This window comes from Mustela nigripes, chromosome 10 (assembly GCF_022355385.1).
Source record: "Mustela nigripes isolate SB6536 chromosome 10, MUSNIG.SB6536, whole genome shotgun sequence".
NCBI classification, from domain to species: domain Eukaryota; kingdom Metazoa; phylum Chordata; class Mammalia; order Carnivora; family Mustelidae; genus Mustela; species Mustela nigripes.
Window position 1 is genome coordinate 4,707,475 of NC_081566.1, and position 23,141 is coordinate 4,730,615.

General features: G+C 37.5%; 1 protein-coding gene across 1 annotated transcript; it reads right to left on the reverse strand.

Moving 5' to 3' along the window:
• Positions 1-222: 222 nt before the first annotated feature.
• On the reverse strand, positions 223-10,508 carry TNFSF18 (TNF superfamily member 18). Its single transcript, XM_059413986.1, has 3 exons — positions 10,322-10,508; positions 4,552-4,582; positions 223-2,201 (listed from the first exon to the last, which is right to left on the reverse strand). Exons 1-3 carry the CDS (start codon positions 10,463-10,465, stop codon positions 1,855-1,857), a joined length of 522 nt encoding a protein of 173 aa, XP_059269969.1. The 5' UTR covers positions 10,466-10,508; the 3' UTR covers positions 223-1,854.
• Positions 10,509-23,141: the final 12,633 nt, after the last annotated feature.

A 23,141-nucleotide genomic window follows, 5' to 3' on the forward strand; every position in this document is an offset into this window, starting at 1 on the left:
CTGGTGAACAGGCTGTCCCAAAGGAAAATCCCTAATTTGCAGTGTCACCAATTCCCATGGTTTAAATAGTCCCACTGTGGCCAATTTCAAGAATGGCTGTAATTAATAACCAGATTGCAAAATTTTGGAAAACTTAACAATCAGCCGTCACGAGCTTAGTGCTTGCTCCCTCCAGCACTGCAACACACTGTTGTTTATAAATCAACAACAATCAATAACAAGTTTTTATAAATATGTGATATAACTTTACTTTCCTGAGAAGATATGCAAATGCAAGAGAAGCAAGGTGTCTAGGTCTTTGCCCAATACAACCACTCAGCAGATGTTTTATTTAAAAAGACTAAAAAACATCTTGGCCTTAGGCTTGCTCTACTCCCCAGCGATTTCTGTACTATACAATACAAATATTTTTAAATTAACTTTATATGTAACACTATTAATTAACATAATATAGTTTTTTACAGATATCCATAAATATTTTAAATGGGCTATCACGTCATCATATTACATAGCTTTCAACAAGAATCCACAGACAGCTAATTAATTTAACAGAGTCTAAAATCTTTAGCAAGCTATCATTGAATTGAAGGTTAGTCATTATTTTTGGAAGTTAACATGTTTGACCAAGATCAGCTCTTTGAAGTGAGGACGGGGATTTGGTTGGAGTAAGCGCTGAGCAACAACCTCATGTGCCCTGCTTCAAACAGGGAAATGAAAAATAGTTTGCTAAGAAAGGAAAGTTCGTTGTAGCTTTATTCTACCCACCTTGAGCTGAAAGGGAGTGCGGCTGATAATCTGCTAAGCTCTTTAGACTTAACTTCGTAGCTGAAATACTAACCCTAAAGCTGAGATATTATGACACATTGGGGAAGACCATGGCCCTATCAATCACTACTTCTATGGGTTGAGGCAAGTTACTTATGTTCCAGATGCATTCATATTTTCACTGTTAAAATTGTGCCAAAAACACCTGCCTCATTTGCTTCATAGAGTCGCCCCGTGATACATGAAAGCACTTTGCCAACTGTGGCGAGCCAGCTAAAAATACGAAATTATTACATGACATAATACATTACTGATGATACAAATTTCTAGGGTTTAATTTTAGGATTACTAATGATTACTCTTTCTTTACTACTGACATGTAGACACATCAACACCTTCTCATGAGCCCTGTGTCAAGGTTCAGAAGGAGGCTTTGACCAGCTTGTTTTATAAAGCCTTCTACATCCCAAACGTGATGAAATCAAGGGAAATTCCCAAGTAAAGTGCACTCCATTCTATGCCCGCTGTGGCTGCGCCCCAATAAATCTCCAGAGTATTCTCTGTCTTCTTAACATCATCACATCTAAAGTGGGGTGTTGTTGGCATATCTGTGGCCACCCTCCCAGTCTGGTTACTTTTATTAGGAGGGCCTCGAAAGACAGGAGTATGGGAAGAATAAAGTGAAACAGCCCAAGAATATGAGAACAAGGCCAGGCCACTGCCCTGGATCTTTTTTTTGCACACCAGGTAAGGCTCCCAGGGCAATAAGACATTTTTCCCATCCAAGGATTTAAGAATTAGACACAGACTCTTTGAGAACCTTCTGTCCTTGAGCGACCCACAGTCATTTCTCGCGGATTGATAGAGCAGCTTTGCTGACCCAAGGTCGAAGGTAAACAAATGTCTCTGGCCTGTCCTCTGAGTCTTTTTTGGATAAGCTTGAGAGATGAAAACTCACATGCAGAGAGGTTCTATGTGTGTTGATTTGTATGCTCAGACAAGCTGCGGGTGTGGAAAGTCTGCCTCCTCCAACGCAATCACCAGCATCTCTCCACGTGGGAAAGATGGCGCGGAGGCCAAAAGGCGTCTCTAGGGGTTATACTGCGGATTTGCCAGCAGCACGATCCCCCAGTATGTGTGGTTTTTTAGTACCTGATGGTCAGAGTTGTATATTAGTTCTAGAATATCCCCAGCACGCAATTCATAAGTCCCTCCTACATTTTGAATTTTAGAGTTGTTTGTTAGAGCTTGTATGATGTCTTCGTTTTTACGTAGCCGCACCGCAAAAGGAGCTGGTTCCTTGTAGGTTGTGTTGGGAGTCACTTGGCCATAAATGAGATACAAGCCATTCTGAAGTATTTCCAGTTTCTCATTCGCTGTCTTATTCACACAAGGAAGCTTAGGACATGTCATTTGCCATTTTAAAGGGGATGGTCCTGTAAGACATTTACAGAGGAGAAAAGAAAGGAAAGCGTGGTTACTCATTTCATCCCCTTCCTGATGATAGTTCTTTCCCACTTACAGGTTGTTTCTCTCCCTAGTCTGTATTAGTTTTCTCCAACCACAATTTTAATATTTTAAGTATCTAGTCCTTGTTTTAGAGCTCTAAAGAAATGGATTTGGAGGAGAAAAATGGGTTGAGTTTTAGGGGTCACTCCATCTGTTGTCAATCAGTATTTGTAAAAGAAACTAAAGAAGGAGAAGAGAGAGAGGACTCACACACCAGGACTGTGATGACCAAACTCGACAGGACGCATATTCATGCTTTTCTATGTAAATACTATTTATTGTGTATCATTTTATCAATGAGACCTTCCTCATCAGTCTACAGAAAATAGTGCTCTCCTGCCATCTCTCCCTTTATCCTGCTTTAGTTTTCTTCACAGAAGGTGCGTCACCATCATTATAAATTAAGTGGCTCATTTCTTTATTGTTTGTATTATACCCACTTGAATATAATGTCTTTGAGCACACGTGCTTCTCTGTTTTGCTCACTGCTATATCTTCAGCACCTAAAAGTTCCCCAAACCTACTGTTTGCTCAATAAATATTTCTTGATTGAATAATACATCCATGCTCCTGAATTAGATGTATTATGTCTAAATTATGGCTTTGGATCCCAAGATCTGCTTGGGATATCATGGTAAATTCACAAGTTTATTTATTTATTTATTTATTTTAAAGATTTTATTTATTTATTTGACAGACAGAGATCCTAAGTAGGCAGAGAGGCAGGCAGAGAGAGAGGAGGAAGCAGGCTCCCTGCTGGGCAGAGAGCCCCATGCGGGGCTCAATCCCAGGACCCTGGGATCATGACCTGAGCTGAAGGCAGAGGCTTTAACCCACTGAGCCACCCAGGCGCCCCAATTCACAAGTTTATAAATGGAAATTATTTGAATTTTTAAATACAAAAATTTAAATTTTTAAGTGTTTAAATATAAATATCCCTAGTTTAAAACTGTCAAGGGATGGAGAAAGAGTCAAGACTTTGTCACTTACTTTTATAGGGATATGGGGAATTTACATATTTTTCTAGTGTTAATTGTTTTTGCATAGTAATGTATTTCAGAGCCCCAGGGAGTATCTTGATCATTCAAAAATACTTATTTGGCCTGTTATCTAATTCTCTGTAATTTTTTTATGAGGGAAAAGCTTTTATTTCATAATTAGAAACCTCGACAAGAAAGCAATGCACAAGAGATCACACATTGACTTAAATTGTTATTTATATATAACTGATTGATTATAAGACTCTGAGGGTAGATTCTGAAGGATAATGAAGGAGGGATCACTAGAGCAAGTAGTAAAGTCTCTCTGTACCTTCAATGAGCCCAAAGCCCAGAATTTCTTTCTGCTTTACACGTAATACTTAACAGACAAAAGGCAAGTCACCAGGAAAAAGTGTCACTGGTTCTCTCATTCTACAGTAGGAGCCACTTAAAGACTTGAGGCCACTTAGCAGCACTTGAGTTTCTCAACATTTTATCACCTCGAGAAGAAATTTCGAACATATTATTTTTACTCCATTTACTAGAAAAACAAAAACAAATTACAAAGGCAGAGACAAGTACTAAAAAGAGATTCCGTAATTCCCACAAGCCAGGGAAGCCCGGCATTTAGAACTTTATGGGAAAAGAGGGATTGCTGTTAACTTTAGAAATGTTCTGCTCTTGGCTGAAATGTGTTTGTGGGGGGGGGGGGTCCTGAAATATGTAAACAATTCAAATGCATTTATTTTTTATGGATTCTAAGGCATTCTCAGTGTACCTATAAACTGTAACGTGTGTTCTTAGTGAATACCGGGTCATCACTCTAAGGGAAAGGGGCTCAGGAGCGGAGAGGACAGGCACAAAGAAAGTGGCCACTTCCCTGGTGTTCATTCCTTTTCTATGTATTTGGAAACAAAAATGTCGCCCTACACACACTCTGCTGGGTACCAGCAACATGTGAACTGTGAGAACTTTGAGTTCGTCAGAGGGAAAGGTGGTAGAAATTTGAAACATGTGCTTATTGAAGACACAAAATTAAAGGTGGATTCCGGGGTTTCAGGTGTCTGGCTCTGGAACAGTGATGTGCATTCCTGCCCAGATGTGTGACGGTGAATGCAAGCTTCATCGAGGCATGAGTTTGTCTGTCTGGTTTACTTCTCAAGTCTCAGCTCCTAGAAACTGCTCGGACGTGATAAGCAGTTATAAATAGTAGTTGAAAAGTGAGGAAAGATGGGCTTCCTTCTTGGAACAAATACTACGAAAAGTAAAAAGGAGGCGTGCAAGACAGGTTACTTACCGAACTTAGCTATGCAGGGTTCACTGGCAGTCTGTAGGGGAAGAAAAAGAAGAGCCAGTCAGGAGGGTGGCCATGGCACAACCTTCTTCATGGGGTTATTTGGTAGAGGCTTCAGATTCTGAAGCAAACTTCTTTTCCCTCGCCATATTACAAAATCCTGCCCTCCACTTTGCCTTGCCTGTTTCAGCTCTCCTTTGCAGATGGCTGGCTCCGTCTTCCCCTTTCATCACCCAACAGCCCTTTTGGGTGTTCTCGGCCAAAGTTAAGGTCTCATCCCATCCACCTAACAGGACAACTATTTGATCTCAGACTCTCCTCCTCATGGGCCATAGGAATTATCTATCAACAGTAGTCTCCACACCCCAGTCCCTACACCGTGATTCATCGGCATGTGAAAAGAAAATAATAGAATCTCTAGTTAAGTTTATCTTTATTTTTTAATAACGTTAAACTATAGAAGTATTCACAATGCAGACTGGTAAAGCCGCCTCATCTAATATCCAGACAATCACACCGTTTACAGTAACTGAGGTAACATGAGGAGGCAAGCTTCAAACTGTTGCGACATATCACAGCTCACTTGCTACAAGAAGCCACCAGTGTGCTTAATTCTATAAATATTGGTACTTAAATGCTAAAGACTTTAAAATACTTAATAGTAAAATAAGGTATAACCACAAAAAAAATTTTTTTGTACTGTGTAAAGTTCATTAGTTTCCTTGCGGAAAAGGGCTTAAGGGACTGCTTGAACTTAAAGATATTGCACATTTTTCTTTGATGGGATTTCTTTGGCTGCTGTGGTAGGAATAAAGCAAAGAGAGGACAGGGCAAAAGCAGTGAGACCAGCCAAAAGATCACTGAAATCCTCTAGGCAAGAAGGCATGGTGCCTCTGACCAAGGTGCTGGCCATCCGGACGTGGATATGGGATGAGAAAATGAGAAGATGAAGATGGTCCAAGATGTTGGGCATCGGTAACTGAAAAGGTAAAGTTGTTCATCACTGAAATGAGCAAGATTTAAGAGGAGTAAATTGAGAGGAAAGACTCATGAGCTCACTTTTGGACACATCAAGTTTATGACTCATGCTTCTGACATACCCAGGCAGACGCGAGTGTCAGGTAGGCCTTTGGATCTACAAGGATGGAATTTAAGGAGTTTTGATGATATACATTTTGGAATCTTTAGCTTCTCTGAGACACTTCAAGGCGTGAGGCTGTGCTAGATTGTCAAGGGAGTGAGTACAGATAGAAAGGAGCACTGGAACACTGCAGGGTGTGGAGGTCAGGAAATGAGGAAGAAACACCAAAGGAGACCAGTGAGTCAGAAGGGAAACTTGAAGAGTGTGATGTTGGAAACAAAGAGAAGAAAGTATTTCAGAGAGATGTGATCAGCTCTATCAAATGCTGCTGCTGGGTCAAGTGAGGTGAGGACAGGGAATTAACTGATGGATTTGATAATATGGTAGCCATTGGGGTTCTTGGCAAAAGTAGTTGCTGTGATGCGGTGAGGACAGAAGCTTAATTAGAATGGATTTAAGACCAGATGAGAAAAGAAAAATCGGGGGAATTTTGGTGTAAGGGAAAACAGAAAAATTAAATGGAGCCTGGATGGGGATGAGAGGTCAGAGAAATGTTTTGATTTTATTGTTTTTCATAGTCGTTGGTTTTGTTTGAACATGGAGGAATTGACAACATGGTTATCTGTTGCTATTTAAAGGGAATGTTCCAGCAAAGGGGAAGGAGGGGTGTGAAATAGAACGCAAGAGCAAGGAGATCATTGTTGAAGCAGTCAATGCCCTTAAGTAAGAGGGACAGAATCTGGTTCATAGGAGGCCTTAGATAGGTTCATGAACAATTCATGCACAGTGACAATATTGTGAATATACTATTCCAAGCATGTCATTTGGTTCCTTACAAGTTTTCATTTTGTGTATCTTTTTATTATACCTTGTATTAGCCCTTATAGCTAACATAATAAATTAGCATATACGGTGGGATTATACTAAAAAATATTTTGTTGATAAGGAGGTTCAATCAGAAAGTTTGGATTCCTACAATTGTCTTTGCTCTTGCAATCATTTCATTACGAGACACCCTTTTGGGGTGTCTTAAATGCTGAAATTCAGTTTAGTTTGATCCATGATAGGCATGTGCTAGATTCCCTTATCTTCTGTTTTCTCACTTATAAAATGGGAGACATAATAGCACCTAGTTTACTGATGGTGTTTATGGGCTTAAATATAATAATCGTGAAGAAGGGCTTTGCCCATACAGATCTGGTCCTGCTTATGAAATATTAGCTGTTTCGATAATGATGCTGGTCACAATGAAGAACGGGACAAAACATTGATCCTATAATCCCAGCCAGCATTGTAAGCAAGAGAAACACACACAATTCATAGTCCTCGCCTCTTAGGCAGCTTATGACTTTTCCAGAAACACATGATCACACACATGAGGCAATTGGGTAACAACCTAAATATAAGTGAGTGCCAAAGAATGTGGCACAGATAGCATCTGTGGTGTCTCCCATCATGCATAGAGAGTGTGTGGAGAAACCTGAGGCCACAGACAAATTAGTTGCCAGAAACAGAAATCGTGGGTGCTGTACTAGGGCTGCCTTAATGTCTACTTAGAACTACAGAAACCGCCACTGACATTTTCTACTGCCACAAATGAGACTCTGTCCAATCACAAAAATCCTCTATTTGGCAGTGAGGTATAATCTTTATTTTTATTATTATTTTTTATTGTGTTATGCTAATCATCCTACAATACATCATTAGTTTTTGATGTAGTGTTCCAAGACTCATTGTTTATGTCTTTAGCTGAGGAAATGAAACAGATGAACAAGGAATGTCCGTTTTGTTAAAAGCCTTTTTAAATTTATCCTCATTAAGTTTAAATTTTTTTAATTAAATTACAATGTCAGCAATAATGTGAATATGAATCACTGTAATCTATGAGAGCCCCCTACGGGTCAGGCACCCTCTGATCTCATTAATCCTTACTGTAGGTCTATGGGGTAGGAAGTAGCAAGCTCATTTGCAGATGAGGAAGTACGTCTGCGAGGGATTAAGTAACTAACCCAACGTCATGCAGCTGATAAGAGGCTATGCGGAGATCCAAACAGCCCGTCTGATTCAAAAGTCTCACCCCTGCTCCTCTGTGGGGGCAGTTTCTATTTATAATACCGCTGATGTTTACGAGAGAGGTAAATAGCCATTTATGAAGAAACAAATGGGACTTTCCATTTAATTTAATTCATTTTTGCTTTGAAGGAGCAATTGCTCTTGTAACTCCATTATGACATAAGCCCAGATTTAAATGTTTGGGTTCAAATGACCAAAACAATAGTTCTTTCTTCAAACCAACAACCAACCCTACTTAGATCACATTTGGAAACAGACTCTATTTTGCTTCTAAGTACAAGCCTGACTTCTCCTTTTGGAAGCATCTTTCATTTCATCGAAGCAGGGAACTCTTCTGAACATTCATTTTTGGGGTTTTTTTGTTTTGTTGTGCTTCATTTTAGAGATAACTTCTGTGAGGTTATTTTCACTGAGGGGGTAGACCAAACTCCTTGGGTTCATAGCCAATCCTTCCAGTTGAATGTCTTTCGAAAGATAGGGATGGGGCAGGAGAAAGATTGTGCTCCCAAAGAAATTTCTGTTGGTGTGGAGGAAGCCAATCTTCCTGTCTAATCCTTTTTGAATTAGTGCCTGGGGATGTTGGAAAGTGGGGTTTTGTATATAAAAACTAGAAAGGATTAAAAACAACAACAACAACAACAACAAAAAAACAACAACCAATCCTCCAAGGTTCATGCGTGTGGTGAGAAGGTGGAACAGCCACCTCATAATGACTCACCATCCGCTAGCCACACAGCCCTCTTTTCCTGAGATACTTATTTGTGGCCAATGAGGAACGGGAAGTGCAGGCAAGTAGAAAGTGAGTTACTGCATCGCGTCAGCCAGGCCTTTGGCTTTTCCTATAGGAAATAAGCCTTTATGACATCCAATCATGATCGTATCCTGAAAACCTTTAAAATCTCTCCAAATTTGAAATAAACTCTAGGCTATTTCTTTAGAGGACGAACCTTTCATTGAGAAGATGCATGTTGTCTAGGAGAGAGAATCCGAGCTTAAACACATGGGCTTAGTCAAGTTCAATTCTGGCAAGAGGCATTCTAGGTCCCTCTGGCATTATTAGACATCCTCTTTCCCTTTGCAGAAGCCGCTGTGTTCCTTTGAGAAGGACATATTCAGCCCCTTCTATGCATTGGTTCCCTAGCCATATGTAGGAATGGATAACACCTATAACATTATCTTATATTCTTCAGGAAATCTGGTTAAAAATGGAGGTTGCTCTAAAGGGGCGAAATCTTCCGAAGTTAAGCTATTGCTATTCTCACCCTTCCTTTTCTTCACAAATCAAAACCCTCAGAATTCCTGACAATTCTTTTCTTTCTGTTCAAGCATCACTTCTCCAGGAAGTTCAGACTTCTGCTTGATACATTCCTGGAGAGAGTAGGGGCATGATTAGAAAGGCCTCTGTTGCATATCCTTGTGTACAACTGGGGAATACAGATTAATGGTTTAATGTCTAGGAATGTGACCAAAGCTACACTTCCCCTAACTAAATTAATACCAGCAACTACGTGCCCTTCCCCTGCATCTTTTCTCGGTGGCTTTTAAATTGAGTCACAGAAACACATTTTTGGAGATTTCACCAGCCAGTCCCCTTAGAAAAATGTGTCTGCAGGTGCTAATTTCATATGGCCCTTTCTTAGATAGGCATATACTACTATATTATCTCCAAGGCTCAGAATCTTCAAATGTACCCCCAAATAGTCTAGCTCTTAAGTTAAATAAAACATTTCTTATTTTCTTTTAGTCCGTGCTATGTAGTCAACAGTCAGAAAAACTTAAGAAGAATCTAATATATCTCCAGTTCTTTTACTAGACCCACAACTTGGGTTGGAGCTCAATGGGAAATTCCTGATAAGCATCAGGGGCTTCCCAAATACGAATGTGCTTCCTCCTTCTTCCATGAAGCCTTCCCTGATCACTCTAGCCCAAAGCCATTGTCCCCTATTTTGAATTCCTAAAGCATTTATGCTCTCTATTATCCTTAGATGAATTATTAATCACTGTATTTTATAGCTGGAAGGGGCACTGGAGTGAACAAATCCATTCTCCTACCACCATTTTTCAGATGAAGAAACCAGAAAGACTAAATGTCTTTCTTAAATTCATACAGCTAGGGAGACCTAGAACAAGAATCCAGATCTTACCTCCTAGTTCAGTGCCATTTCCTTCCACGAAGATGCACTAATCACTGATCACTCACCTCCTTCTGTCTTCCATTATCTCCTTTTATCTTTTCCCTCAGTAAGACTATATGTTGCATCCCATTCCTTGAAGGCAGGCATATGTTTTATACCTCTATACATACCTTTATTCCACCAAGAGGGGTTAGCAGAGTTCCAGAAAGGGAGAAAGTATTCCAAGGCATCTATCAATTGACTGATTTAATTAAATGATTCTATCTGACCCAGCTATGCAACTAACATGTAGCATTTTCTAGTACCTTTCATTTCAAAACATTTATATAGACCTCAAAAGCCATATGCCATGACAAACTTGAAACTTTTTGCATTTTCTATACCAACACGTCTCTTCCAACTAGCTCTAACAATACTGAATGGCAATGATAATAAATAGACTTGAAAAGAAAGGCAGCAATTTTAGGTACTATGATCTCCTTACCTTGAGTGGAAGAAAAGTGAGAATTAGTGTACTGAAGGAGAAAAGCAACAGCAAAAGAGCTATTACTGAGTAGAGGCACCATTGCTTCCAGGATGATCTGCGTGTCCCTTGAGGACCTGAATGGCTTAAAGGCATATCTTCCATGAGGCTCAAACTCGTTCTCTGCAGGAATAAGAGCTCTGGAAAGCAGAAATTCACAAGTGATGGTCCAGTGATGCAACTAGTCAGTTTTGTGGTATGATAATTAGCAGTGGGTGTAATAGGCGGGGTTTTCCTTTTGATTCTGTGTGTTGGAAAACGATACTTTTGGGCTAAGTGATGACTCTCATTTGGCAAACGACCAAATGCACTGAAAGGAACAGAGGGCTAGAAGCCAACACAGACAGAGAGGATGAAAAAAACCAACACAAGGAACTTACAGAGGGAAAAAGTTCTTTTCCGAAGAGGAAGTAGAGTACTGTGTAACATTACAAATTAATTTCAGATAAGAAAATTACTTATAAAAGAAGAAATAAAGTTCAACATTAAGCCCTGTCATGCTCTCGATATCATGTATGTGTGAGGCAGGGGTTGGGGATCTAATGAGGCTAGGGTGCATGGTTTGGAAAAAAGAGTTTCATCAATTTCTAGGATATAAAATATGTTCCTTTTGAAATAGTCTCTAGAATACAGCGGCATTACTAGAATTTCATTTTTTAAAAATATAAATACAACAAGCCCAGTTTTCTCACATCTAATCATTTTAAAACCCTGAAAGTTTCATACTGGCATCAAATAAAGTTATCATACAAAAGGATGTTTTCCCTCACTTGCACATGTTGTGAGCTTATACTCCAAAATACTTGAGTTTCTTCCTGGCACCGAAAGTGCTGATTTACTACAAAATTGAGGAAGTCCCTGGTTCTCTGTACTTCAGTGTTTCCATCTGTTCAATGGAATACCTACCTTTTTTTTTTTTTTAAACAGAATGCCAGGATCATGTGCTAAAAAGAACATGGATTTTTAAATCAGAACTGAGATGAGAGCCTGGCACTTTCCAGCTCTTACCTGGCCTTTGGCATGATACTTGACTTCTCTGTTTTGTTCATTTTTAAATTGAGAAAATTCCCACTTCACAAGGATTGAGAATGAAATAAATGTGAAAAGTCTGCCTTATATGAGATGTTCCATAAGTGTTTATCTCTTTTCCACCCTTCTTAAATACTATACTGTAGTATACTATATACAGTCTAAAGTTGGAATCCATCACAAAATCCTGGAAAGTAATGATTTTAAAGAAATATGTACAGCAGGATATTATTCAACTGAAGTTCTTTTAAATAAAAGTTTAAATGAAAGCAATTTCTTCAGTTGAAGAAATTAGTTTTTAATCTAGGAGAATCAAAGGTTTTTTTTTTTTTTTTAATTAGGGGGAAAAGGCTTACTGATTTACGATCCTATTTATAAAAGAGAAAGCTAAAGATAATAGAGGTTTTGTGGTGGGTCACACCATGCATTGCTGGGTGTAGTGGAGTGGGAACCTGAGCTCAGGGATACTAACCATCTTCTAACCTACCATCTTCTCTTAATATCACACTATTTTTAACAGTATTTCTCCCTGTGTTGTCACATTTTAACTTGGCCTTATTTTACCTTGATCAATCAGTTGTCTCTGAAGAAGAATCCAGAGTCAGAGAGGAATAATTTTTCAGTACAACAGTGTTTCTGTCACTCTGTGCTAGGTGTTGGGATACAGAGATGAATAACAAACTGACCATAAAAGAACCATACATTGTACCTAGAACTCCGGTACTCATATCAAGTCTGCAATGCACATGCACAAGGACAGAATTTAAAACTGACTCCTGAAAATTTAGACTTCTGCTTCTTTGAACTGCTCCCTCTCCTGTCTCCTTTCCAAACTATAGATGGAAATGTCTCTGCTTACTCACTTCAGTAAACATTTATTCAAATGAAGAACTGTTCCAAATAAAATCCAGTTCCTCCTTCTACCCTTAACCAACATTGGCCTCTGCTATACCCTTATTTATTATTTTAACTTAATGAAAGTATCTTAAGAAAGATAACATGCTTATCTCAAGAAGAATACATTCCAGGGCTTCTTTTCATGAAATGGGGTTCCAAAATGAAGGAACTTCAAGTTAGAACAAGTGCTAGTAGGGAAGACTTTTGAAATTCTAGAGTAATGAGTCACCATTGGTTCATTTTTGGTGTAAGCTATAAGAATTGACATCTCAGGGGCGCCTGGGTGGCTCAGTGGGTTAAGCCTCTGCCTTCAGCTCAGGTCATGATCTCAGGGTCCTGGGATCAAGCCCCACATTGGGCTCTCTGCTTGCAGGGAGCCTGCTCCCTCTCTCTCTGCCTGCCTCTCTACCTACTTGTGCTCTCTGTCTGTCAAATAAATAAATAAAATCTTAAAAAAAAAAGAATTGACATCTCAGATGTGACCTCTTAGGATGCGACAAGAGCACCAAACTCAAGCTTTTGTATTTATGACCTAACACTGGATCACATATTTAGAATGAGATTTTTTTTTTCAATTAAGTATATTGAACATTTCCTATCAGCTTGCTACTGTTCTAAGAACTTTGGGGGATATAAAAAGTCACAGGTGTCAAGGAATTTCCCACACACTAAATTGAAACCTTAAGCAGAGGGAGGACAGAGTCTCAGAGAACAGAAAGATCTGGATAAACTAAATTAACTGAGAACACAAGTTAGAAATGGATTGAGAGGAGAGAGGAAGGAGCTCTTTCTTGTGGGAGCCATAAAACCTGAGGAATAAATATTCAGAGGTATAAACATCATCAAATGTTAGAAAACATTTTAAAAGTTTAATATGAACAAAGGCAAAATGCCAAATTTTTGAATGGATCTAGTAGTTCTCATTCAAGGGCTGCAAATTGAGGAACTCAGGAAAACTTGTAAAAGAAAACCCTGTATGTTTTGGGTTTAAAAGAAAGAATGTAAGACATGTTTGATTAAGTTGTTTTAACTGTATTCTTGGTTGTTTCAAATTTGGGATGAGTTCGATATATAGAAATGTGGCTCTAGCTCAGTTATTGTCCACATTATGCTAACATGAATTGGGCACCGATTATGTGTCTTCACTGTGCACAGATGGTTATATATGAGCATTTAGCAACCCTCTATTGACATCCATATTTGGCTCAGTTGGTTAAGCAGCTGCCTTCGGCTCAGGTCATGATCCCAGCGTCCTGGGAGCGAGTCCCATATCGGGCTCCTTGCTCGGCAGGGAGCCTGCTTCTCCCTCTGCATCTGCCTGCCATTCTGTCTGCCTGTGCTCGCTCTCTCTCCCTCTCTCTCTCTGTGATAAATAAATAAAATCTTTAAAAAAAATGATGAGACTGACATTTGAGGGGATAAATCAGTAGTCCATACTAAAAGAGATTGAATCCCCATCTTTTGGATCCCAGAGCTCTAATTTTTCTGCCTCTATATGCTGAAATATATGTGAAGTGGATGCCTTGTGGAAGAAACAGAGTGGGATACATATTAAAATCTGTGAGAAAATATTAGATGGACATAAGATTCCTCCAAAACCATGTATTACTCAGGTCTGCATGCCTTGCCACATTCTTTTTATATACTACTTACCATGACTTTATCCTTGGGACAGTCTATGGTGTAGCATACTCCGTCAGAAATACTCAATATATCAGAACTCAGTAATGCTGCACAGCTGCTTTTGCTTACTTTAGATACCAGAGTATTCACTCTTGTGACAAATAAGGCCCATTTAGCTTGAAGTTACATAGATATAGATAGATAGAGAGATGATAGATAGATACATAGATGATCTATAATAGGCATGATACAAAAATAGGGTCTTAAACTCAGAATTTTATAAAGACAACAATAGCATCTACTAAAATTAATAAACACATTTAATAAAGAGAATTGTGTACAGCTAATTATACATAAATATATATACAACTATACACATATATGTATAACATACATATTTATACACATATTTATATGTGATATGTACAAATTTTAAAAGATACTCAGAAATTTCTTGTATCAATTTCCAGATCATTCTAAGAAACAAAAAATAACCCTTATCAGGATGGTCTAGGAAATAGTTGAAATTCAAATTGGGTTTTCCTTATTTCACTATTTAAAGATGACATGATACTATACAGAGAAACTCCTAAGGAGTCCACCAAAAATTACTGGGACTGACAAATTAATTCAAAGTAAAGTCACAGGATACAAAATCAATGTACAGAAATCTGTTCCATTCCTAAACACTAATAACGAAACAGCAGAAAGTGAAATTAAGAAAACAATCCCATTCGCAATTGCATCAAAAACAATAAAATATCCAGGAATAAATTTAACCAAAGAGATAAAATACCTGTACCTTGAAAACTATAAAACAGATTAAAGAAATTCAAGACAATGCAAAGAAATGGAAAGGCATTCCATGCTCACGTGTTAGGAGGAAAAACATTGTTAAGATATATACTACACAAAGCAATCTGTTACAGATTTAATAAAAATATCAACAGCATTGTCCACAGAACTAGACCAAACATCTTAAAATTTTTATGGAACCAGAAGAGAGGAGTACTCAGAAGTATCCAAGACAATCTTGAAAAGGAAAACCAAAATTCAGACTTCAAGTTGTATTTTTTTCAAGCTGTAGTAATCAAAACAGTATGGTAATGACACAAAAATAGACACATAGATCAATAGAATAGAAAACCCCAAAATAAACCACAAATAAATAGTCAAAGACAATAAATAGTCTTTGGCAAAGGAGGAATGAATATACAATAGGAAAAAGTCTCTTCAACACATGGTGTTGGGAACACTGGACAGTTACATGCAAAAGAGTGAAACTGGACTGCTTTCTTACACAGTACAGAAACTCAAAATGGATTAAAGACCTAAATGTGAGACCTGAGATGATAAAAATCTTAGAAGTAAGCACAAGCAGTAATTTTTCTGACACTGGCAGTAGCAGCATTTTTCTAGATGTCTCCTGAAGCAAAGGACATAAAAGCAAAAATAAACTATTGGGATTACATAAAAATGTAAAGCTTCTGCACAACAAAGGAGACAGTCGACAAAACTCAAAGGAAATTTACTGAATGGGAGAAGATATTTGCAAATGATGTATCCAATAAAAGGTTAGTATTCAAAATATATAAAGAACTTATAAAACTCAACACCCATAAAACAAATAATACACCTAAAAGACATTTTAATTGGATTATTAAATGGGTAGAAGGTATGAACAGACATTTCTCCAAAGAAGATGTAGAGTTGGCCAACAGATACATGAAAAGATACTCAACATCACTGATTATCAGGGAAATGCAAATCAAAAGTACAATGAGCTATCACTTCACACCTGTCAGAAAGACTAAAATAAAAAACACAAGAAACAAGTATTGGTGAGGATGTGGAGAAAAAGGAACCCTCATGCACTGTTGGCAGGAATGCAAACTGGTGTGACTACTGAGGAAATACTTGTCCATCAGTGTTCAAGTCTTTAACATTGTACTTGGTACATAGAAGACATTCAATAATGTTTTCTAAATGAACAAGGGGAACAACATGCCCTTTTGTAATATTTTGGAATCCTTTTTATAGAAAAGCCACAGACTTTCTTTATTCATTTAGGTTCCCAGTACCAAAACCAACAAATGTAGCCATGAGCCAGAATATTTAAATCACATCATGTAAGGCTAAGGCTAAAAATGGAAAACCAGAAGCTAAAAGGTCTCATAGATTTCTGTGCGAACACATGTCACAGTTGGGTGTTGAATGCAGTGAATGTGATGACCATTCACCACTGGTAGGTCTGTTTTGTATTAGTTTGTCAAATGGGAAGACCAAGTAGAAAAATATAAAGGGAAAATGTCATATATGTCATCTTTGCCAGGGCTTCCCAAGGAAATCCAGGACATTTGGGGAATGCTTAGTCTCAGATATATTAAGACCTTCTTATTTCAGTCAGGTTGATAGGTAGGTGAAATTCATAACTCTTTGATGACCTGTGTGATTCAGCAATGCCCATTCATTATGGCTCCCAGGGTGATGTTTGATATTTTTAAATAGGATATGACACACCATTTTACAAAATGGAAAATCTATTTTCAGTTCAGATTCCAAACAGGAAGTAATTCTTCCAATTTTGTTTTTTGGGTTTTTTGTTTGGTTGGTTTGTTTGATTTGTTTTTGTTTGTTTGTTTGTTTTGTTTTGTTTGTGAGTAGTTAGGGAAAGAGACAAATACAAATGGCCATTGCAGAAAAAAGTATGGAAATAGGATGAGAACTAAATACCTGACCTCATTCAGAGGAAGGGAAGTTTTGTAAAGGAGGCAATATCTAAGCAGAGATATACATCTGAAGAGAGGTTAATCAGATGAAAAACCTCATAACATACTATTTCTCTAAGCTAATCAATTGCAGTTCAATAAATGTGTTGATATATAATATGTATGTGTCATATATTAATAATTTTCAAAACACCATAATATATAAATATGTATTCCTTCTGGTATAATGCCAAAATATATATTTAATGTGTGTCCAAGCATGTGTATGTGTTTGTGTATGCATGTGTAGTCTTACAGCTTCTTGGGCACTTCATTTGACAATGGAGAACTCAGAAGTAAGGCAAGTTTATTGATCTTAAGGAATCCCTTGACTGATAATTGCTTTTTTTGTTTGTTTCTTATGTTGTTTTTTTTTTTTAACATTTGATCCTTCCAAACTTGCATTGAAAATGTGTTTCAAGTTTCCCTTATCTTTTTATATGATTTTATTTAACTTTCCCAGAGTTACCAGTTAATTCGATTCAGGTGAGAATTGGCAAATCATCTAGAGTTGTTCAGTCCAAGGTACTCGTCTATCCAGTTTGATGACTCTAGCCATGAATACAGTAGGATGTTCCACAGTAAAGAGGAAATCTCAGGTTGGTGTGCCAATGGAAAAAACACTGAATCACAGGCAACGTTGTGGAATGTTGCTTGATGGAATAGTGCCAACTGAAGGTAGCAGGCAGTTTCCATTTGCTAAATAAAGAACGAACAACTTTAAGGAGTTAGCTATGAATATTATACTAAGATAAGGCCCAAATTATTTCAGGGTTTTGATCATCCAACAAGCATAAAGGAACTATTTTTTGGCTGAAAATAAGGCTGTTCTCCTCCTCACACGTACACAGCCTCTTACATCCTCTTCTGGTCTCTCATCCTGTGAATTAATAGATCATGTCAGGCACCAGCCTTACTGATGGCAACATCACTGAATGCTGATTTCACGTGTAAACCATAAAAAAAGAAGACAAAATTATAAAGAGTGAAAACAAGGAAACAAATATATATTAAAAGCCGGGCATTGTGTTTAAAGTTTAAACTCTCACAACCATTGTTAGATTTCTTTAATCCTCACAAAAACATTACAGAGGAACCCATGTTAATCACATTCTACAGATGAGAACATTGAAGTTGAGAAAGGTTTAACAATTTAACCAAGACCAAATTCGAATCCAGATCTGTTTAACTTTAAAATCTATTCATTCTGTCTTGATACATAAACAAGTACCTGAATTTGGCTTTGGTAAGAGAAGGATTTTAAAATGAGAAAACAATTTACAATGTTAAGGATCCTGAAGTGTTTCACGTCTTTTTAACTTTTTGTTGGTTGGTTGGTTGGTTTTTGTTTTTTAAGTAGGTTCCCTGCCAAGCATGGAGCCCAAAATGGGGCTTGAACTTGCAACTCTGAGATCGAGACCTGGGAGCTGAGATCAAGAGCTCGATGCTTAACTGAGTGAGCCACCCAGGCACCCCTGCTCCACTTCTGAATATGATATTTACTAATATATCTTTTGAAGGGAAGGGTCTTAGTAAATAATAGTATCTTTTTTAAACGGACATATTTTTTGCTCTGTCTTCAATTTCATATTCCTTCTTTTATTCCTCCTTATCTGAAAATGACTCAGATTTCCAAATGGAGTCAGATGTGAAATGAAATTTTAAATTAGGATAAAAGATATTGATTGTGATGGAAATGTCAAAATGATTTCCAATCATATAACATGGTGTTCAATTTTTTTTAGTAGAAAATGTCAACTGAAAAAAATTTCTTTACATTCTGTTATATATAAACACTGTATATATAGCATGCATCTATTTTTATTATTTTTTTTTTTAGCATGCATCTATTTTTAATTTTATCTGTCATTTATCTTAAGGATGAGATAATAGTAAAATTTATGGGTAAACATAAAGTCAGAGGATTATTAATTAAAAGAGAAATTTAGAGCCAGGTAAAGTTGTGGAAACCAAATGGAAAGGTTAGTTGTGGTAATTTCAAGGTAGAAGAAAACAGAGGCCCCAGAAGTTTCAAAGGGAAGACAGTACAGTAACTGTGGCAGAGATGACAGATTATTTCAACAGCTGTTAGAGTCATTCATGAATGTGCTGAAAGCACAAAGACCGGTGAGAAGATTCTACAGATTGTAACTATATTGACAACAGTCACAACAGCAATAGCAGCTAACATTTATAGATCACCTTCTGTCTTTTAAGTAGGAGTTGAATAGCCCATTATAAGGATTTTACCATGCAATTTGAAGTCATCTTATTGGCAAGACTATTTTAGGTTCAAGGTAGGAAATGTAAAACCCACCGCCATATAAACACATAAAACATGTGATTTGTCAGTGAATGGATGAACAAGAAAATTAAATGGCATGGACTTCTGAAAAGAGTGAGCCAAGGAAAGGAGAAATGGCTCTAGCTCCATCATTCCCCCTTTCCAAGTCCAGCCTGCAATTTGTTTATCTTAGTTTTGCATGGTGTCTTGGAGTTGGTGGACATGGGGAGGCCAGACCTTCCCAGCCGGTATTGCTGTGCTGTGTGATGAGATAGGAGAAGAAGTTCCAGGAAAGCATCCTGATAAGATATAAAGAATCTAGTGAAGGGGCCAACCATTCAGAATTCTACATGTAGAAACTCTTAAGTCTCATACAAGTGTGAAATATTCAGGATGTTTTCCTGACTTTACAGTTGAATTCACCAGGCCTCTTCATACTTCATCATTTATTTTATTTTATTCTCAGTTATAAAGAGTTTTCTGCTTTTCCCTATAGAATCTCTCCTACCTATACACACCACACATACATTTTTTATTATATTAAGTTAGCCACCGTATAGCACATCATTAGTTTTTGATGTAATGTTCAGTGATTCATTAGTTATATATAACACCCAGTGCTCATCACAACACATTCCCTCCTTAATACCCATTGCCTGACTACCCCCATCCTCCCACCCCCTCCCCTCTGAAACCCTCAGTTTGTTTCCAGGGTCCATAGTCTCTCATGGTTTGTTTCCCTCTCTGATTTCTCCCCCTTCAGTTTTCCCTTCCTTCCCCTATTGTCCTCCATGCTATTCCTATGTTCCACATATGAGTGAAACCATATGATAATTGTCTGTCTGCTTGACTTCACTTAGCATAATCCCCTCTAGTCTTCCATGTCGATGCAAATGGTGGTATTCATCCTTTCTTTTTTTTTTTTTTTTAAAGATTTTATTTATTTATTTGACAGAGGGAAATCACAACTAGGCAGAGAGGCAGGCAGAGAGAAGGGAAGGGAAGCAGGCCCCCTGCTGAGCAGAGAGCCCGATGTGTGACTCGATCCCAGGACCCTGGAATCATGACCTGAGCCGAAGGCAGCGGCTTAACCCACTGAGCCACCCAAGCGTCCCGGTATTCATCCTTTCTGATGGCTGAGTAATACTCCATTGTATATATGGACCACATCTTCCTTATCTTTTCATCTGTTGGAAGGCACCTTGGCTCCTTTCATAGTTTGGCTATTGTGGCCATTGCTGCTCTGAACATCGGGGTGTATGTGCTCCTTCTTTTCACTACATCTGTATCTTTGGGATAAATACCTAGTAGTGCAATTGCTGGGCCATAGACTAGCTCTATTTTTAACTTTTTGAGGAACCTCCGTACTATTTTCCAAAGTGGTTGCACCAGCTAAAATTCCCACTAACAGTGTGAGAAGGTTCCTCTTTCTCCACATCCTCATCAACACTTGTTTTTTTCAGGAAAAATTGTTAATATTTGCCATTCTAACTAGTTTAAGGGGATATCTCAGTGTGGTTTTGATTTGAATTTCCCTGATGGCTAGTGATATTGAACATTTTTTCATGTGTCTCTTAACCATTTATATGTCTTCTTTGAAGAAGTGTCTGTTTATGTCTTTGGCCCATTTTTTTGACTAGATTTTTTTTGGGTGTTGAGTTTGAGAACTTCTTTATAGATCTTGGATACCAGCTCTTTATCTGTTATGTCATTTGCAAATAACTTCTCCCATTCCATGGGTTGCCTGCTACTTTGTTGACTGTTTTCTTTGCTGTGCAGAAGATTTTATCTTGATGAAGTCCCAATAGTTCATTTTTGCCCTTGCTTTCCTTGCCATTGGAGAAGTGTCTTGAAAGAAGTGCTGTGGCTGATGTCAAAAAGGTTACTGCCTATGTTCTCCTCTGGGATTTTGATGGATTCCTGTCTCACATTGAGGTCTTTCATCAACTTTGAGTTTATCTTTGTGTATGGTGTAAGAGAATGGTCCAATTTCATTCTTCTGTATGTAGCTGTGCAATTTTCCAGGCACCATTTATTGAAGAGACTGTCTTTTTTCCATTGGATATTTTTTCCTGATTTGTCAAAGATTAGTTGACCATAGAGTTAAGGGTCCATTTCCAGAGACTCTATTCCACTGATCTCTGTGTCTGTTTTTCTGCTAATACCATGCCATCTTGGTGATCACAGCTTTGTAATATAGCTTGAAGTCAGGCAACTACACAGCACATGTGTTATTTTAGGATAGTAAATGAATAAAACTATAAAGTAGCCAAATTTGTAAAGAGTTTATTTAGTTGCTAAGTTCACACATATAAATGAAATGGCAAAGAATTTGAACACTTTTGAGTCTGATATGTGAGTATACAGGTGGGATCCTTAGGATGTTCTTTTGTCACCTTGTAAGCCTAGAATGTAAAAGCTGGAAGAAATTACTTTAACTCCCTCATCTTCCCAGTGAGGGAACTGTGGACCCTTCTTAAAACTCTTGGTGAGTGAAAGAGAGAGTCAATTATCATATGGTTTCACTTATTTGTGGAGCATAACAAATAACATGGAGGACATGATCTCAGGGTCTTGGGATCGAGTCTCTCATCAGGCTCTCTGCTCAGCGGGGAACCTGCTTCCTCCTCTCTCTCTCTCTCTCTCTGCCTACTTGTGATCTCTGTCAAGTAAATAAATAAAATCTTAAAAAAAACAACTAATGATGTATTGTAGCATGGAAATACATATTTGATAAAAAAAAAAAGACTCTATCTTAAGAAAAGTTGTTAGACCTCATAAATGAATTCAGTAAATTTGACACAAAGTCAATATAAAATCAATATACAATATACAAAATTGACACAAAATCAATATACAAAATTTAATTGTGTTTGAACTACTAACAATGAACAATCAAAAAATCAGTTAAGAAAACAATGGTATTTACAATTGCATCAAAAAGGATAAAATACTTAAGGAATAAATTTAACCAAAGAGATGAAAGATTTGTATGCTGAAAACTATAAGACATTAAAGAAAATTGAAGAAGACACAAATAAATGGAAAAATATCCCATGCTCATGGTTTGAATGTATTAATGTTGTTAAAATGTCCATATTGCTCAAAGCAATTTGCAGATTCAATAATTTCTAAAAAAAAAAAAAAAATCCAATGGAATATTTCTCAGAAATTTTTTAAAAATCCTAAAATTGGGGGACATCTGAGTGACTCAATTAAGCTTCTGCCTTTGGCTCAGGTCATGATACCAGGGGCCTGGGATTGAGTCCCGCATCAGGCTCCTTACTCAGTGGGGAGCTTGTTTCTCCCTCTGCCTGCAGCTCCTCCTGCTTGTGTGTTCTCTCTCTCTCTTCACAGACAAATAAGATAATTTTAAAAATCCTATAATTTGTATAAAACCACAAAAGACCACACAAATAGAGCAATCTTGAGAAAGAACAACAAAGTTTAAAACATCACATTTCTTGATTTCAAACTATATTATAAAGTTTTAGCAATTGAAACAGTATGATATTGACATAAAACCAGATATATAAGTCCATGAAACATGATAGAGGGCCCAGAAATAAACTCACACAAGTATAGTCAATTACTTTACAAAAAGGAGCCAATAATATACAGTGGAGAAAAAACAGTGTCTTCAATAAATGGTGTTGGGAAAACTGGACAGCCACATGCAAAAGAAGGAAATTGCACCATTATCTTACACTATGCAGAAAAATAAACTCAGAAATGATTAAAGACTTAAATGTAAGACCTGAAACCATAAAACTTTTAGAAGAAAGCATTAAGGGGCAAGCTACTTTAACATCAATCTTGAAAATATTTTTGGATTGACACTAAGAGCAAATGCCAACAAATTCTCTTTTTTAAAATTTTATTGTGTTATTTGAGTTACCATCCAGTACATCATTAGTTTTTGATGTTCCATGATTCTTTGTTTGTATATAACACCCAGTGCTCAATACACTTAATATCCATCACTGGAAAACACATTTTGAAAAGGTTCTAACATCACAATTCACCAAGGAAATGCAAATCAAAACCATGATGAGCTCTTACCTCATACCTGTTAGAATGGCTATCATCAAAAAGGCAAGAAATAAAAAAGGTTGGGGAAGATGTAGAGAAAATGGAATCCTTTTGCACCATTGGTAGGAATATACATTTGTACAGCCAC